The sequence below is a fragment of the Macrotis lagotis genome, chromosome 1 (genome assembly GCF_037893015.1).
Source record: "Macrotis lagotis isolate mMagLag1 chromosome 1, bilby.v1.9.chrom.fasta, whole genome shotgun sequence".
In the NCBI taxonomy this organism is placed as follows: domain Eukaryota; kingdom Metazoa; phylum Chordata; class Mammalia; order Peramelemorphia; family Peramelidae; genus Macrotis; species Macrotis lagotis.
This window is the reverse complement of record NC_133658.1, coordinates 195,180,348-195,200,094: the sequence shown is the minus strand read 5'-3', so window position 1 is coordinate 195,200,094 and position 19,747 is coordinate 195,180,348. Positions and strand designations below refer to the sequence as shown.

The following is a 19,747-nucleotide window of genomic DNA, read 5'->3' as shown; positions in this document are numbered from 1 at the left end:
TAAACAGTGGAAAAGAAAAGAAGAAAATGTGGTAAGAAGAGGATGAAAAGTTAAAAGAGAATGAGAAGAAAACTAAAAGAACTTGGAGAAGGAGCAGAGAATGGTGAAGAGGAAGAAAAAAGGAAAAAAGAGGAAGAGAAGACATGATGATGATGATGATGATGATTTCTTTGATCAAAGTCATCTGTGATGTCATAAGATGAAAAATATATTGAAAAGTTATATGAAGTTAATTCAGGAATTATAACATATTGAGAATAATATGAGTATATATTTTTATGTTGTAAGACTTCAATAAAGATAAAAACTGAACCTGTTTTGACTAAAAATGTGGCATTCTACTGACTACTTGACCTGTGATTCCTATTATTCAAAGTCTTTTACAAGAAAATAAAGAACTAAATAGTCTTGTAGGACAAGAGCAAAGATGAATGAGAAATCGCAGAATGATATAATTTCAGAATACTAAGGCTGTGAAAGATCTTATGATGCATTTTTTTTACAGTAAGGAAGATAAATCACCTTTTTTCAATCTTCCCACTGGACAATTCCCCAGGCATATTTTTTTGTTTTAGCATATATTTTTCTAGTCATGGAATTGAATAAAAGCAAATATGCTTTATCAAGTTCAAATCCACAAGCAAGGCCTTACATATGCTTTTAGCAATATTTCAAGCAACTACCCAATATTTTTTTTTTCTGGTTTACAATCTGTTGGCACAATCGTATGGCTACGAATTATAAATATCTTCTCTCAGATATATGTGTGAAATAAATTAAACTCAGTAGAACTTCAGTGGTCTCTCCTTTGCATAAACAAATAGGATCTATAGTTAGGGCATCTCAGTTCATATTCTCTCTCTGTAATTTTCTACCTATGCTACCTGTAACAAGAGATTCACTTCATTTTTAACACATGTAAAGTGAGATTGAACTAAATGTTCTCCAAGGTGCCTTCAAGCTCTGAAACTAAGAATTTTAACTAAGACATTTATTTACTGGTTTGTATATATAGCTTTCAATCTGGACAACAAATATTTCTCATCTGCTTATTTTTCCTGTACATATATATACTTTTAAAATGATCTCTTTTCAGTAGCAATGCACACAAATGAGGAGATCCTTACTTATCTGTATTGACACAATCAATAAAGACTGATAAATGAGAACCAATTGCCTTAGTGTATAGTACCTTTTTCAATTTCTTTTTAATTTATTGAAACAAACATAATTCAATTCAAAAAGATGACTCACATGAAAGTTCAAATCTATTATGCACAACTTGTTATTCCTTTCAAGTATACAACAAATTTATGATGGAATTTTTTTTCTCTTCCCTCCTCTCCAGCCCACTACCCCCACTCTAGAATACTATTATATTACCAAAAATAGGTGTGAATATATGTATGTATGGGTGTCTATGAGTATGTTTGTACAATTATATATATATATACTTCCATTTAGCAATTCTTTCAGTCAATGCAGATAGCATCTTTTTTTCATCTGTCCTTTACAGTTAATTTGGGTATATACAACAAATAACTTATTCACTCAAAGTTATTCTTAAAACAATACTGCTGCTGCTACTGTATACAATGTTCTTATGGCTCTGTTCACTTTACTTTTCACTATTTTGGGCAAGTCTTTCTAAAATCATTGAGTTCATCATTTCTTATGGCACAATAATATTCCATAATAATGATATACTACAATTTGTTCAGCCATTCCCCAGCTGATTAAAAAACTTCCAATTTTCCCAACAATTTTCCCCAAATAATGAATTCTAATCTCAAAAATCTTAAGTCTTTATACTTGTCAAATACAAGATTATTATGTTTATTTGCTGCCATAAAATATATATATATATATATATATATATATACACATTCTATTTTATTGATCTACTTTTCTATTTATGCCAGTACCAAAGAGTTTTGATTATTATTATCTTAAGATCTGGTAAAGCTCTTTCCTTAATACTTTTAAAAATTATTTCCTTTGATAGTCTTGGCTTTTTGCTTTTCCAAATGAATTATTATTATTATTATTATTATTATTATTATTATTATTATTATTATTTTCAAATAAATATCTTTTCTTTAACTATGAAATTGACCTTTATTGGAAAATGTTGATGCAATACAATTTTAAATTTACTTGATAGTTAATTGTTGTTTGTTTAAAAAATGAAAAATGGTGAGCATAAAAATAGATCTTAAGCATTAATATGTTTTAGAAGTAGGAATAGAAACTGAAAAAAAAACCTTTGATTTTTCTTAAAATAAGCTTTAAATTTAGCATCAGGCAAAACTTTGATAATGTAGCTGAATCATGGTTAGAAACAGTTATACTAAGGATCATTTTCTTTTTTGTTTATTTAAAATAGACACTACAATTTCTAGGACATTCAGAGGCTCATATGAAATGAGTGCCAGAGCTAATCTTTGCAAAAAAAAAAAAATTTCCTGACCACAAATTGAATACTCTTTTAAACCATTCATTCTTTAGTAGTGTTAATGAATTCTTAATTGTCCTGTAAGAAATGAGGAAATAAATTATTTCCAAAAGATATGGAAAAATTTATATGAATTGATGTCAAGTGAAATGAACAGAACTATTTATACTATTACATCAATAATGAACAATTTTTTGTTCTTTGATAACCAGTGAAGAATTAAATGAGCAGAACCTATAGAACAATCTATACAATAACAAGTTATGAAAACTTTGAAAATTGTAAGAACTATGATCAATACAATAATTATTCATGGTTCCAGAGGTCTGATAAAACATGTCATCAATCACAGAAAAGTAATGAGGGCTTAGGCTGTGGAATGAGACATATTTTTGTGCATAGCAACTAGGAGAATTTGTTTTGTTTGAATATGGATATTTGTTACCAAAAAAAAAATGGTTAGTAAAGAGAGGAAAAAAAATACTTCTGTTCTTTATTTGTAATAGCGAATTAAGAGGTGCTAGAGATTTAAAATATTTTTGTGAATTTTTAGAAGAATTATTAGTTTTACTTAACTTCTTTGTTACAAAAGACCTCTCACATGAAAAAACAAAAAAAGGTGAAAAATATTTTAAGAATACTTAAATACACTCTGTCCTATTTTCTCTCATGACAAAGAATATATATTGGTGGAACTTCCCATGTTTTTAGCACATTCTTCACCTACTTGTCCCCTTATCCCATTCTCTATGCAGTTAAAAACTAATGACTTGGGGCAGCTAGGTTGTGCAGTGGATAAACCACCGGCCCTGGAGTCAGGAGTACTGGGTTAAAATCCAGTCTCAGACACTTAATAATTACCTAGCTGTGTGGCCTTGGGCAAGCCACTTAACCCCATTTGCCTTGCAAAAAAACCAAAAAACAAACAAACAAAAAAACTAATGACTTATAAGATAGGCCATTCCAATGAGAATGAAATGCAGAAAAGTACCTGTAATGTGTATCCTGGTTCACACTGGAAGTAGAGAACATCATTCACCATGTACCTATCTCCTATTTTGATGCCATTACTAGGAAGAACTGGTTCTTGGCATGCTGCAAGGCCAACAGCTGCAAAAAACAAAAGCAGAAATAATGAGTCACAAAAACAATTTGCCCTGTCTTTTCAATCAGAACAAGGTTTCTCTCCTAGACATGTATTCTACATGAGGAAAAGAAAATTCTATAAGAATAGAACTGACATATACTTTCTTGATCTGTTAAATGAAGAGTTGGATTCATGGTTATATAAGGTACATTTTAATGGTAAAACTATTCTATGATTTACTTAGTATATATATGTTAATTGATTCCCAAGTCATATTATAATAAAAAGAAAATATACTTAAACAAGCTAGATAATTTCTTAATGAGAATTCAAATTGATAAACATTTTTTAATCATATACCACATTCAAGTCTTTTGCTAGAGATACAAAAAGCAAAATACAGTAATATCTGCCCTCAAAAAAGTTTAAAATCTAAAGGTGTAATATCCCATATGCAACAGTCAGGTCACCTAGCACCTATGAGGTATTAGGCTCTGAGCCAAGTACAGAAAATACAAAGGCAAAAAATAAACAAACAAAAACCAGCTAAGAGTTTGCAATCTTGAGTGATAACATGCAAACTAAGTAGAGTAACTTAGAAATAAGCAACAGAGATAATCAAAACAAAGCTATACATAGTGAAACCAAATAGATCCTAACACTTTAGCATAAAGGGAATTCAGCTTTGAATTCTAGGCCTGCTATATTTTATTTCTAGGCCTGAACAAGTCCTTTCCCTGCTCCATCCCTCAATTTTCATCTGTCAAATGAAAGTGTTGTACTATGATCCTCTTTTATTCTTTTAAAATTTTGACTCCTATGAAATGCTGAAGGTGACCTTATTCTTAAAAATAGACTTAGTACTCAATTCAAAATCAGAAAACTAGGGTTCACCTACCAAGTTTGTTACTAACTTGATTGTGCATGTCATTTTCCCTTCTCTGGCCTCAGTTTCATCAGCTGTACAATAAGAAATTTAGAACTAAAATATCCCTTAAACTCTTCCCAGCTTTTATATTGAATGAAATACATTTTTCTAAGCAGGAGTATTGTCAAATCATTCCAGGTCTGTCTGATATGCCCATGTCTACTACTGATCATTAACAAGGACTTCATAAATGCTGTTTTAATGTAACCAGAGTACCAAAAAAGAGAGGTGTTCTTTATACTATTGCAATTCACAGGTTTTACAATGGTCTATACATTGTACATATGTAAACTCTCTTGCATTCTTTACCTGGAGGGTAATTATATTTGAATATCTTGAATCAGGCTACCTAACAACTTGTCATTAATCTTTTAGTCTTGAAAAATGCTATTAAAATCTCATGACACTAGTCTGTGAAATAAAAGCAAATAAAATTAATCTTTTAAAAAGAACAATGTCCTAATTGGACTGAAAACACTGCTTAAGGACCTTATTTGTTCCCAATCATAAAATGTGAAAGTAATGAATTAGAACACAACCACAGGTATGATCATTTTCTTGGAATCCATGATATATATTGTTTTAAAAACATTGAACAAAATTCAAAGAGATTAGTTTTATGCATTGTAAAGGAAAAAGAGTTTGCAACACGAGATAAACATTTAGTTAATATTCTGTCAGTAGAAATCATTATTGTAGTAACAGAATTGGGTAATATGATCAGATGCAGCTAGATCACTAGAGTGCTAGATACAGAGACAGAAAGATCTGAGTTCAAAATCGGCTTCAGATTTGTTATTAACTATGCAATACCACTAGACAATTCTCTTTCAAAATCCTTTTCTGTAAAATCAAGATTAATAATATGCCTACTTTGCAAAATTAGGGTGAGGATAAAATGATTTAATAATAAAAACACTCTGCAAACTTTTAAGTACTATATAAAAAACTATGATGCTAGCAATATAGTGAAGATAGGTCCAAAAAATAAATATTTAAATGTAGGAAGGATAATCCAAAGTTTATTGTGAACACTTGAGAAAATCTACCCTTAAATATTACTAAAAGAGATTTAGGCTGGGCATACAGATGAATTTTCTGGGGGTTTTTTTTAATGAGTTTGCTTTTTGAAAATTTTGGTATCATTTATGGAACAAGTCCCTAAAAATGCAGAGAATGTAAATAGTTTTCTATTCAGGTATTCATGTTAGTACCATAATGTCTGAGTCAGGGAATTGAATAGGAACATATCTATAAACCCATGACACATATACTTTACTAAAAGTTAAAGTATATAGGCTAGAGAATAAATGAAAATGAAAATCAAAAGCTGATGTAGCTTGACTTCCTGTAAAGTCAGTAAAAAAGGAAATAGATGGAAAAATCTAGGTCCAAGCAATCTAAAACAACTTGAATTGATTTAGTAACTCTCTCAGGCATTATATACTTTCCTAGCCTGAGAAAGTACACATATTCATGACCACACTGAAAACCCTTTTGATGACTTCATCCCACTTGCTGCCTGTTAGATACTTTCTTTCTCCAAACAATATGAGACAAGCGTGGTAGCCTTGTATAATTATACAATTATCCAGATGGTCTCAATTACCTAAAAATGCCCTCCAAACATCATTGGCATCTGCAGCCAACACAAGGGGAAAAAAACTTTCCACTGACCATTCATAGGAAGTGTTAGTACTTGTCACTAAAACATGTTGATTAAATACACTAGAATTTTTCTTAAGGATTTGGCCAGCAGATAGGTACTGTCTAAAATGTCATAAAATAGGGCACATTATAAAATTGGATTTTCCAAGGAAATTCAAATGTGTTTATGGGTCTGACATTTAACTCTTTCAATATTTCAAGGATGCACAATCTAATCAGGATTCATATTCCCTTCACCACCCCTCCATTACTTAACAAACATCTCTAAGAGATACTGTGACTGAGGTATGGGGGGGGGGGGGGCGGAATCACCTTGCAGTAACTGTGGTGATGAACCTATTTGAATTTAATTAGATCAGTCTTTGGATAAAGTCTTTTGCCAGATCCAAACTCAAAATTTGTCTACCTTGGTAGAATAGATCTTAAAAGATCTATTAAGTTCTCAGACTCATCTCTGTGCTATAATGAGGAACTTTTTAAAACAAGATATATAAAACACTACTTTCTACAATAATGTGAAAATGATCCAATTAATGTATAGTAGCTGGAATTTAAAGGTTGCTCTTTTGTTATTTTTTAACACGAATAGTATTATATTATGTGATGAATTTAAAATATAAATACATGGAAATGGATTATCACATATTTAAAAAATATTTTTTCATCAGGCTTCACAATAAATGTAAACTGTTTCCTCCTACACTGGGTAAAATATCTCTAATATAAACTTTTAACAATACAAGTTCTCTAAAAGGAATAAATTGACATTACCCTACCTTTCCAGGTGTCTCATATCACTCTCCATAATGCGCTCTAATGCTCTAGTCAAGTTGGACCACTCTTACTCCCTTAAATATGCAAGTTATGTTCATACCTAAGTTATTGCTCAGACTTCACCTGAGCCAGGGAATGGCCCCCTGCTCCCTCTTCTCCTTTAATAAACTGCATCCATGCTTGGAAGACCTTCTCAATAGACAGCTCCTTCAAGAAATCATCTGCAAACCCCATCATAATAATCTTTCCCATCCAGACACACAGCATTGTGCTTTTTATCTCTCTAAATTTACTATGCATGTAATATCGGGTACTACAATAGCTTTGAATACCTCTACTTGTCTGTGAGCAACATAAGAATAGGGACAATGTCTTATCTCAAATTTATAGCTTCAGTAACTAACATGGTGCTCTGAACACAGAATGTACATTATAAATGTTATTTTATTATACTGAGCATTAATGATTAGAAAAGATGACTGATAAAGAACAGATCAGAACACAAAAAAGTAAAACTAGTCAGTCAACAAACATTTATTAAGAATTTATAATTTCCTAGGTACTATTGTAAGCACCGAGAATACAAAGGGAAAAGAGAGTACCTACTCTCCAGTACTTCAGTCTAATAGAGATTACAAACAAATAAGCTATATATGTATGTATATATATATATATACATACATATATGTATGTATATATATATATATATATGATATATTGAAAATAATCAACAGTGAGAAGACACTAAAATTAAGGAAAATTGAGGAAGAATTCCTTGGAAGGTAGAATTTTAGCTAGGACTTGAAGTGAAGAGGTGGAAGTGAGGAGGAAGGAAGTTCCAGTCATGGAGGATAACCAGTGAAAATGCTGAAGGAAAAGCAAGGAAGTTAGTGTCTCTGCATCACAGAATAACTGAGATGGGTATAAAGTGCAAGAAGATTGGAAAAGGAGGGAGCTGAATGGTAGATTATGAAGGACTTTGAATGGCAGCTACTAGAGTGTATTGAATAGTGTGCTGGAAGGATGGTTTTGAACAGTGTTTTATGAATTGCACTTTGAAAGCTAAAGATGAACTAGAATGTAGGGAGACTTGCAGAAGATGGCAGATTAATCAGGAGGAGGCTATTGAAAGAGTCTAGGTAGGATGTGACAAGGAAAGGGCCTAGAACAGAGTAGAAGAGAAGGGATCATGTAGAAGAGAGGTTATAAAGGTAACAGTGACATGGTTTTATATTGGTTTGGATACGAGGGGCAAGAGATAGTAGAATTAATGACGAAACCTACTTATATGTTGCGATCCTGGGTGACAAAAAAATAAGTTTAGAAAGAGGTCAGAATGTCATATGCCCTTGGTATAACTTGACTTAGCTTCACATTTTAAGCTTTCCTGAGACTAGTTTTAACCTTTCACTATTTCTTTCTGCTTTATGAGAAAATTGTATAATTCTATATTATGCTTTTTTTCTAATAAGATTTTATAGAGTAATTGGTTATAAACTCTGTGGGCCTTGAAAACCACCCCTCTCTTTTAAGACAAGTACATAAATTGTCTATAAGGACTAAGCTTTTTTTGAAATTCTTCTTGTAATAATTAAATCACATGGTTCAACTTCTGGATGAAATTAATAATACAGATATCCATGTCATTTCTGCTGTTCATTTCTGGTTTACATTTTTCCGACAGCCCGTATAAATACTTGAGTTAAACCTGTTTTTAAATTGCGTGTCATATCTTTTCATTATATTCTTTCTCTTCTTTCTTTCTCTCCAGCTTTAAAATGTTTTACTCCTTCTTTTGGACGTATTATAAATGTTTCTACTATGAAAATGAATATTATGAATTCAGTACGTATGACTGGGAATGGGTTTGTTGAAACTATCCTGTGAAGGGTAAAAGCTTAGAAAAACAACCTGGAGGGTGGAATTCGGTTCTTTATATAAAGTCCCTTGTTTAAAAAGAAAAAGAAATAAAATTTAAAAAAAAAAAAAAAGAAAATTGAGAAGTGAGAGCCAGGAGATGATTGTTGCATAACAAGTCCCGGTCCTAGGTCTCTTTCTCAGGTGCTTCAGGGTTCTCACACCCTTACTGGCCGCCTTCCTTCTCCTCCACCGACAACTCCAAGAACTTCTTCACCACTTTCTCCGAGGCGCTCTCTTTGACTGCTCCTGCTCTTTTTCCTCTTTCTTTTAAGGCATTCTTGCATTCGTCAAATTTTGCCTTAAACTTCTGGGCGTTTTCCGCATTGAGGAATCGAATGGCCAGCACTTCGGGCTTGGGGCTTTCGTCGGCGAAGTCTGCGTGTGTGTTCCAGACCCAGGCCCTGTCGCTGCCTGCGCTGGGCTTCAGCTCCATCCACGGGGTTATGTAGTGATTCGCGCAGATCTTCAGGGTCTTGTCCCTTCTCATGAGGAGGCGAATGGAGCCTTTCTCCTTGTGTTTCAGCAGCTTCACGTCCCCGGTCCCCCGCTCCTTCCACTCCGGAAGGCCATTTGAAGTTGCAAATCGGAACAGCTTGGCCCTCACCTTAAAGAGCTCTTCTTCATCTTCTTCCAGAGTCTTAAGCTGCTGCTCCGGAAGGGACACTATGGGCTCAAACTGCGGGTCGTGGTTCGAGTCATCCAAGTTCTCCAAGGAGGCGTCCCGCTCCTCCACAGCGTCCTTGGCAGCCGCCATCGGAGGGGCGGCCGGCGGGCGCGGGGCGGCGGCGGCGGCGGCGGCAGCTTCGGGCGGGTCGGGCGGCCCCTCGGCCTGGCTTACCTCAGCTCGGCCCCGCCTCCCGCGCACGCGCGTGACCCTGGCCCCTTGACCCTGGAGGCGGCCGGAAACACTCCACCCCGCCCCACCCCCGCCCCTTACATAATCCTTCCTCTTACTTTTGACTGATTGTCTCATGATCGGGAATTGTATTTGGACTTCACAAGCGCCCAGGATCGACAAAGGAGTAAGAAATTGCACCAAAGAGGAAAAAAAAAAGATGTTACAAATAAGTGAACATTTTCAAGTATATATATATATACATTTCCACTATATATATACATTTCCACTATATATATATTTCCACTGTATATATATTTCCACTATATATATTATATATATATATAATATATATAGTGGAAATATATATATATAATGGAAATATATATGTATATAATATATATATATATATTTATATATATTATATATATATAATAATATATAATATATATATATATATATAGATAGTGGAAATCTGAGGGGAAAATGCCTTGAGCACAAGGTAGCAACTTTGTAGAAACTATCTGAAACTTTAACAGCTGCCAAATGATCTCCTTCCCCATTTATATATAATCTTTATCAGAGTCATCTAAATTAAAAAAAATACCTAAATAGGGGTGTTATTGGAAAATAAGTCGAATTTTGCAAATAAAATTTCAAAAGCAGAGCACATCTTTTCAAGGAAAAGCAAGGAAGTTAGTGTCTCTGCATCACACATTAACTGAGATGGGTATAAAGTGCAAGAAGAGTGGAAAGGAAGGAGTTAAATGGTAGATTATGAAGGACTTTGAATGCCAGCTGCTAGAGTGTATTGAATAGTGTGTTGGAGGGATGGTTTTGAACAGTGTTTTATATATATATATATATATATATATATATATATACACACACATATATTGTATATATATATGTATATATAGGGTTTTATATATGGTGTTATTTATATATATATATACAGTGTTTTATATATATACAATGTTTTATATATATATATAACTGACTCAAAATGAAGAAAATATAAGACATCCTGTGCTTATTGTTTGTTGATTATGAAAATAATCAATTTTATATATATGTAACTGACTCAAAATGAAGAAAATATAAATATATAAAGAAAATATATATATACAGTGTTTATATATATATATAACTGACTCAAAATGAAGAAAATATAAGACATCCTGTGCTTATTCTTTGTTGATTATGAAAAGGCAATCATCACAGGAAAACACTGTCCCCTTAAGAAGATTCTTTCAAAACAAGATGTCTCCCATCCATATAGCAAAATTGTTTGAAATTCTAGATATGTAACGATAGGAATAGGCATCATTAATGATTCTGATAAGAAGACAAGCATAAAGTAGGGAAAATGTATGATTGTCAAAATATTTGCCACTGTGATTGAGGCATTTCACTACAGAATTAATCAATAAACATTTATGAAGGAGTTACTATTTACTAAGATCTGCACTAAGTGTAGAAGTTACAAAGAAGGGCAAAAACATATGTCCCCTCAAGGAGTTCACTTTTTAATGGGAGAGACAACATATAAACAACTATAAACAAACTATATAAATATCAAGATTCTAAAAGTCTACTACTATAGCTGTATCATAGAATTTGTGGAGCAGAATAAAATGTAGGTGGGAAGGGGTCAGGTTGTGGAGAGCTGTAATTCCAAATATGTTATGGGCATTTCCTGTGAATGGTGAGGTTTTCCAGATGTTCTGGCTTGTAAATGACAATTGTTTTCATTCAAGTTCCAGGTCATTACAGAGCCTCCAGTAAAAGATCTATAGTTACTAAAATGAGTTTCACTTGTCTGTCCAAATAGATGAAGAATTTCATCATGCAAATAAATTTTGGGGGGGGGGGGTGTCTATCCAATGGTATGTAAATCTGGGAGAGACATTGAGCCTAATGTACAAAGAAGTACAGAATATAGTTCCTTTCCAAAATTGCAAAACACTTGTACTGAACCTGAATTTTGACACAACAAAAAAAATCCTTATTTCCTATTCAAAGATTTTACCAATGTTATTGTATAGCTAGGAAAATTTGAATGCTACTAACTCTAAAGAACTACTAAGGAGTATCTCATAGAGCACAATGGAAAGATAGAGAGGAAGTGTGAGGGGGCTGTATCATATAACCATCAAGCAATTCTGATAAACAAGAAAAAAGAAACAAAGGTTTTCTAGGATTTCTAATTAAGTACGATTGTATCAGGCATGCTAAATGTCAAAGGTTGTTTTGGAAACCTATTTAAAAGAAAGATAATCTCTGTAGAATTGTATAAGATACATCCATGAGAAGACATGGACAGGAAAGACAGGAGATAACAAGAAAACTTGCATTCTGGAATTTGGTGCTATTGTTATCTTCATTTCCAGATGAGGAAACTAAGGACCAATATAGTTAAGCAGCTTGTTTTGGTCTTCATTACATAACAAATGTGTAAAGTAGAAAGTAAAGGTAATAACACATAATAGCTTACATTTTTAAAATGCTTTTAAGGTTTGTGAAACACTTACCTTCATTACCTAATTTACAATCACATCATTGCTGTGTGCTAGATGCTATCATCCTACTTTTATGTATGTGGTAACTGAGGCTGAAAGAGGTTATATAATGTGCTCAGGGTCATATGGTTAGTAGTTGTCTATATCAGGATTTGAATTCAGGATTCCAAGTTGAGGTCTCTATTATGCTACCTTGCTGCCTGATCTTACTTATGAATGTTGTAGTGAATTTACATACTAATTTGAGACAACAAAATATTCAGATTAAATTGAAAAACTTAATACTTATAGACCTAAATTAAATCAAGACATAAAAAGCCTAAATTAAGGGACTTTGTTTAAATGCTGTGCTTGTTAACACAGAATACACATAATCCTATTTAATTGCTGTAATTTGCATTCATTTTAGTATACTGATACATGATAAATGCATAATATGAACTCTTTGTTGTAGATTTTTGGCCATTGAAAGGAACAATTGTGCCATTTATTTTCTAGCTCTTTGGGGAAGTGGATAAGCTTGGAAACATGATTCACTGTCTAATTATTTTCATATTGATTCCCTTAGGGATGCTTTCTTTAATCTTCATTGTACTTAGTAGTTTTATACTGATAGAAAACTAATGTGATATCTACATTATTTGGTAAATATGTGTGTGTACAGATGTTTACATGTATGTTATATATAATATATGTATATACACATATATGTATGTATAATTCCACAATATTTATTTTTAAAATATTTAAGATGAATGAATTTTAAAAAACATTTTAATAAAGTGCTAAGAACTTTAGAGGCAAGAACTGTCCTCCTGAGTCTTCAGAAGCTGTGGCACTGAGACATATAGGAGCAGTTACCATACTACATCTCCAATAAGTTTTGATTCTCTGGATGATGGCTGAGGATACTGCATTGAGAGGAATTTTAAATTGCAGTGTTCTTGTGTGTAGGGTCCTTGGTTGTCTGAGGCAACCATAGGGTCTGTGTCAAGATTGTGGTACTGGTTTTACTAGTCTGGGAAATATTACCTCCTGCCTTTCCCCTCAAGCTATCTTGCTACTACAGGGCATAGTGGTTTGCCTTCCCTAAGAGTTAATAATTGGAAGGGATAACTGGCCTCATCTTTATTGGAGTGGCTTTCCCCAACAATGTGTAAGGTGTGAGCTGGGTGAGAGGGGGTTGTTCTGGGCAATCTTGCCACTTCCAGGTCCTATCCTTATCTGTCTTCTGGTGACAGTTGGCCAATAATCATTGCTCACGATGTTGAGAAAGCAGCTCTCCTCTCATTAATGATGGTGTAATGTCTTGTGACTGTCATCAAAATCACTTTAATGCTTGGCATCAATGATTTCTTCTAACTAGGCTTATTCCACTGCTAGCTAGTAGATTAGGTCATTGTCAAGACAACAATAATTTAATGGATTGTGAGATCAAATATTTCACTTTGCTATGAAGGGAACAGATTTACCTGAGAGCATTATAAATGGGTGCATAAGAGTTTTACATAGAATTTATCAGCATATGAGGAAGATTTAAATTCAGAATCTTAGGGGAAAATGAGTAGAAATATGGCCCAGAGCAACTCAGAGTTCTGGAAACATGGCATTTTGGAAATTATCTAAAATTATATACATAATAAAATATCACATTAGATGAGATTTTAGCTTTATACAGGCCATCACAAATAGTTTAGACTATCACAGAAATATCATACCTGATTTTTAAAATACCATTCTATCAGTGTGTTTGAGTGAGTAGCAATAAACACAAATTATCACCTCTTGTAAATTAATCATCATTTGCCTTGAACATTTATGATGTTCAAAGTCATATAATATGTTCTATGAGAAATATAGAAAAAAATGTATGATACACTTTCCGGTTTGTGACTTTCTGACTAAAGAGAACTTTAAGAAAGAAGAAAACTAGCCAATACCTAAACTTTAAGGACCAGTGAATTTATTGATGTGAAAATTTCTTCCATAAAATAAAACCACAGAATCTGAATTGGAAGGAACCTAAAAAAAAGTCTTTTCTATATCATGCTCAAGTAGCCAAACAGCTAAAAGATCATTGGAGAGGGGGACCCCACCACTGTTAGTAGTCCTTAAGTTTTTATGTTTCATGGACCCCTTTTGAAAATGCATAAAATTAAAATGCACAGGCTTACAAATGAAGATATCTGTTAGTGATAATAAAAATGTTTTTTACTTTTCTATTCAAATTGATAGACCCCCTGAAAGGATCCATGGACCCCTTGTTAAAAATTCCTCATCTAAATGAATACTATTCAGTGTGGGGTAGCTCTAATCATTAGAGGAAATATTTTTTCCTTTCATTGAGCTTTAGTTTACTTCTTTGAAGCTTCTTGCAGTAGTTTCTAGTTCTGACCCCTGGGGCCCTTTTGAATAAGACTAGTCCATTCTTCTAATGAAAAGTCCTTCAAAGACAGCCATCACTCCCATATCACCTATTTTATCTTCTTCAGATTAAACATACCTAATTCTTCTAAGCAATACTCTACAGTTCTAACCTCTCCTTACTTTTGCAGATTATTTTCTTGAGTAGGATAAATGATGAAAGAAAGAAAGAAACAAATAGTTTGATAAATAGATTGATAGATATTATTAGATAATACTAGGCAATTATTGATCTAAATTTTCCTAGATTCTTCTCTCAATGACAGACATAGAACATATAAGCCTTAATAGGTTCCTAAATCTATGCTGGAGCTTCTACTAAATTGGCATATCCTTTAAGAATCTAAAGGCACTAGGAAACCAATATGATAGAGCAAAAGGGAGCAGTACAGTCTAGTTCCTTACCAAACTTCTCCAAAAAAGATCTAGAAATGTACCAGACTGCATTCTAATCTGGAAATTTAAGAAAAAAAAAATAATCACACTGAGTGATTTTTTTGTAGTACAGGGAAACAAAAAAACAAAAGGAAAAAAAACTGGGGTTGCAATATGGACAGGAGGGAACACTATGAGGAATAATCTAGCAATTGAAAGAGCACAGAGAATGAGAACCAAAGTAGAAGCATTAAGGCAGAAAGGGATTCCAGGGGATCCTTGAACTAATAAAGTGTGTAGAAATGAGAAAACTCTGATAGGACCTAGAGTCACCATAGAACAAGGAGACATCAAAAAAAAAAAGCTTTCATAAAAATAGAACAAATATATAAATACTAAGGGAGTGAGCAGAAGGGAGTGATACTATAGAAGATGTTAGTCCAAGAAGACACAACATAAGTTTATCATTAAATGTATCAGAATATTCTAAAATGCTTACTGTCAGAAAAGATTTTAAATGAGGATAAGAGGAACAGCATATATGTAAAGGTACTACTACTGCTACTAGTTCTTCTTATCAAAGAGGACCATACCAACCAACCAAATGATTGGTAGTAGGAATTGCACAATTATGTTTATTATAGTGAATGGGGTGCTGTGCAAGGCATACTTCTCACTTGCCTTTACCAAAATAATTTCATTCCAGGGTCTTATTTATAGGATATATAACTACAGGAGAAGATCTGGCTGCTGTGGGAGTTTCTTTGCCTAAATTGCTTTTGATTCCTCCCATATTAGCAAGGTACCGCAGTGCTTCATCAATGCTGGGCAATCACTATCATAAGATATTTGACAACAGAATGCATAGAACTCATAGGAAAGCTTCTTATTTGGTGGATAGAGTGCTGGACAAGAAAATGAGAATTTGAGTTTTGCTTCAGATAGTTAATACCTACGTGAGCCAAGCAAAGTCACTTAATCTCTGGTGTCTGGCAAATAGGATAATAATAGCAACTCCTTCATGGGGTTCTTGTGAAGATCTAATAAGAGAAGCTCATGTAAGAGTTTATTGAGATATAAAGGGGTTGTAATCTGTATCAGTGAATGGAGTACCCACATTAATGAAATTTTTTATCCCATTTGGAAATATTCAAGGAAGTTTAGTTATTTTTCTTTTTTAAAAGCATATAAAAATGTTGATACATGTAGTATAACAATAGAACAGATAAAATTATATTTTGTAAAAACTCTTTTTAAAGCATAGGTCAATACGAGAATAATGGCCTAAATTTATTTCGTAGGTAGCACATATTGACTCATAATTTTAAAAAAAGATGTTTGTTTCAATATCACAAAATTGATTGGATCCTGAGTAAAGCAAATATGGAAAGTAAGAAATGTACCAAAAAAGGAAAAAAAATGTAGAATTAAAAAATAAATTAGGCCTTATGTGTATTTGGAATATGTGACTTCTTACAAAATATAATTTCAGGGATGCAAAGAAGGACCTGATGCTTAAAATATGCTCTACAACTTATTATTATAGTAAATCTTAGTATTATATAATTTTATATAATTGGAATAGAATCTAGAGAAAATTTAGCCTAATCTCTTTTTTTTTACAGATAAGGAAATTGAGGAGTAGAGCAGAAAAGAGAGCAGTGAAACACCCTTTATCTTATTTTTATATCACTATTAAGATACAAAAACACCTTAGCAAAGGATAGTACCCTAAGCTGGTATTGCTATTTATTTTTTCATAGCAAATTAACCTGAAATTCCATTCAAATTTACCTTCCTAAACTGCTTAAGGAAAATAATTGACTTTAGATTTGACTGTAAAATAAATACCACATTTATTTTGCCACATTTATTTGGCAGAGTTTGGGGAATAGTGTAGGCAGTAAGCAAATAAATATTTTCTGGTTAGTGGTTGAATTGACTAAATAATATAAGGAAGGCTAGAAAAACCAAAAAACTACTGCTTGTTTACTAGACCATAAAATTAGGGTTGTTTCTTAAAAAACCTGTATTTGAGGAGAAATCAAGGAGGAGTACTGACAGTCTCATAAAGGTCTGTATAATTCATGACAAAAAAAAATTTATCAGATTACTTTGATGATCAATGTCTTTTTTTTATAGCATATTCATTGAGTACCTAGTAGGAGATACTATGCTATTTAACTATCAGTAGGTACAGAGTTACAGCTGAATGCCCACACAATGCTTTCTTATATGAACCTATATTCATCCCTTTCATGGTTCAAAGCAATAGAGTTAAGAGATTTGATTATTCTTTTTAAAAGCTTAGATCTCTTTCTTGTGGCTATGGCTAAAGTATGACTTTTATTGCAGAGTAAACTTTACAAAGAAATTATCCTCTTATACTTGCTATTTCAAAAATGGCTTGAAAGAGTACTAGAAAATCAGTTCAAGGTTTCAATGAAAATAGCAATAAGGAAATTCCTTTTACAAATGTTTTTCTCTACCATTACTCCCCATACAACAGTAAAAAACTCAAATGACCAATCACTCAGTAAACATGGGGCTGGTGACTTAGCACGGTACCCCTTTACTCAAATCCAGTTTGCATGCCTGTCATCACACCACTTCCCTGAAGTCTTGTCTTCTTCGAGAATGAAAGAAAAACATCACTGCATACCTACTATACTCCAAAGACTGTGATTCTCCAGGTTAGGGTGATGCAAAGAAGTGAAATAGACCCTGATCTTAGGAAGCTTATTTATAGTGGGAGACAACATATATTAATATCAGGAAATAGATAAAAGAGGTACAAGATGATTTAGGTGGGGAATAACAACAACTAAAGCATCAAGAAAAGTTCACCAGGTGACACTTGAACTGAGTCTGGAAGGAGCCTAGGGAGTCTAAGAGATAAAGATAGTGGTATATTCATGGCAATATATGAGGCCAACTTGATTGAAAGTATGGATCAGAAAGGAAATAATATGCAATAAAATGAAAAGAAAATTGAGTCAAATTTTTAAGGTCTTTAAATGGCAAACAGAAGATGTAATGATGATCAGTGGCTATGTAAGTAGATAGCAGATGATATATACAAGTGATAGTGATAGGTCTACTCTGGTCCTAACTATTTTGGACTGCAAATCAAACTTTAACTGCTATCTTCTTCTAGAACTTCCCTCAGCACTTGAGGTTTCCTCATTCTAGTATATCCTATCATCCCTGAAGTCTGATCATCTGGGACATCTTCAACAAGGTCCACTCTACTTCTACCACTAGTGAACTCCTTCTAGCTCTTCCATTTTGTGAAAGCACAAAGCCGATCTGCCTTCATTCTTCTTCCCTTTTCTGAAATTCTGGACCTAAAAAATCATTCCTTTGTTTCAAATACTGTCATTTCCTTCCTTTCTGGATTCCCCTCTTCTTTTAATGTTGCAATTAGAATTTTCTCCCATTAGAATGTTAGTTCTTTGAAGATAGGGACTATAATTTTGCTTGTATTTATGTCCTATGTGCTTAGCACCATTCATAGTACATAGTAAATAAATTCTTGTTTCCTTTCTTCCCTCCTTCCTGAAAGGAGGAGTCAATACAGAGCCTTGGAATTCACAATTGGTAGACAAGGCTTATATGAAAATCTAGCAAAATATCACAGGTCCACAGATCTGGAGCTTAAAAATAACTTAGATGTCTTTGAGTACAAATCCCTCAATTTATGAATGAGGATACTAAGGTTCAATGAGGTTAAATGACATGCATAGGATACCAGCTATTAAATATCAGAAGCAATTTTTTTCAGCATTACAACCACCCAAGACAATTCCAAGAGACTCATTGTGGACACATTAGGAGAAAAAACTGATGGAGTCTAATTGAAGCATACTATTTTCACTTTTTTGGGGGGGGGGGTGTTGTGGGGTTTTTTGTTGCTTGTTCTATTTCTTTCACAGAATAACTAATGTGGAAATAGGTTTTCCATGATTTCACATATATAATATATGTCAGATTGCTTGCTATCTTAGGGAGGAAGGAAGAAAGGGACAGGAAAAAAATTAGAACTCAAAATCTTTCCAAAAATGATTGAGAGGTGGCTAGATGGTGCAGTAAGTAGGGCACTGGTCCTGGAATCAGAGGACCTCAGTTCAAATCCAGTTTCAGACACTTCAAAGAAAATTGCCAAACTGTGTGACCTTGGTCAAGTCACTTAACCCCATTGCCTTAAAATAAAAAAATTCAAATAAAAAAAGATTGTCTAAAATTGTTTTCACATGTAATTAGGAAAAAAAGATACTATTAAATAATTTTTAGCAGAAGCAAAATACAGACTCAAGTCTTCCTGCCTCTTAAGGCTAATGTTCTTTCCATTACACTATATTGCCTCTGAGAAGAGACTGGCATACTGTTCCATTTTTCATCACGAGTTTTGCTTGGCTTTTCTCTAAGCAATACCAAGACCTGCCCAGGATAAACTAGTCAACAGTATTCTCAGGTTTTGATATCCACCATCTTCTGTACTCACCCTTACTTGCCTCTCCCTTTTTTCAGGGGAGAATGGAGTATTAAAGTTCTCTTAAAACCTTTATACAGAGCTCACAACCTTTCTCCATTTTTCATTAATAGTTCTTCTTGGCTTTAACTCCAGGGGATGAATAGCTCCTGGTGGCTGTGCCCTTTCTCCCCTACCTCTCACCACCCACACCCCTTTGTCTTTTCAGCATACTTATGTATGTTATCTTTCCTCCTTAACCCATGAGGGTTTTTTTTTTCCTTATTT

General features: G+C 33.4%; 1 protein-coding gene, 1 long non-coding RNA gene and 1 pseudogene across 2 annotated transcripts in view; 1 reads left to right on the top strand and 2 right to left on the bottom strand.

The window, feature by feature from the left end:
- The window catches only part of CSMD1 (CUB and Sushi multiple domains 1), a 2,413,561-nt gene that overhangs the window by 400,471 nt on the left and 1,993,343 nt on the right, over positions 1-19,747 (bottom strand). Inside the window, exon 45 of the mRNA XM_074209535.1 lies at positions 3,447-3,565. Within this exon, the coding sequence (XP_074065636.1) occupies positions 3,447-3,565 (119 nt within the window). The remainder of the gene's footprint in view (positions 1-3,446; positions 3,566-19,747) is intronic.
- On the bottom strand, positions 7,608-9,681 carry LOC141515013 (ran-specific GTPase-activating protein pseudogene; annotated as a pseudogene).
- LOC141504493 (uncharacterized) overlaps positions 9,770-19,747 on the top strand; it is a 42,594-nt gene continuing 32,616 nt past the window's right edge. Inside the window, exon 1 of the long non-coding RNA XR_012473389.1 lies at positions 9,770-9,854. This is a non-coding gene — a long non-coding RNA (uncharacterized LOC141504493). The remainder of the gene's footprint in view (positions 9,855-19,747) is intronic.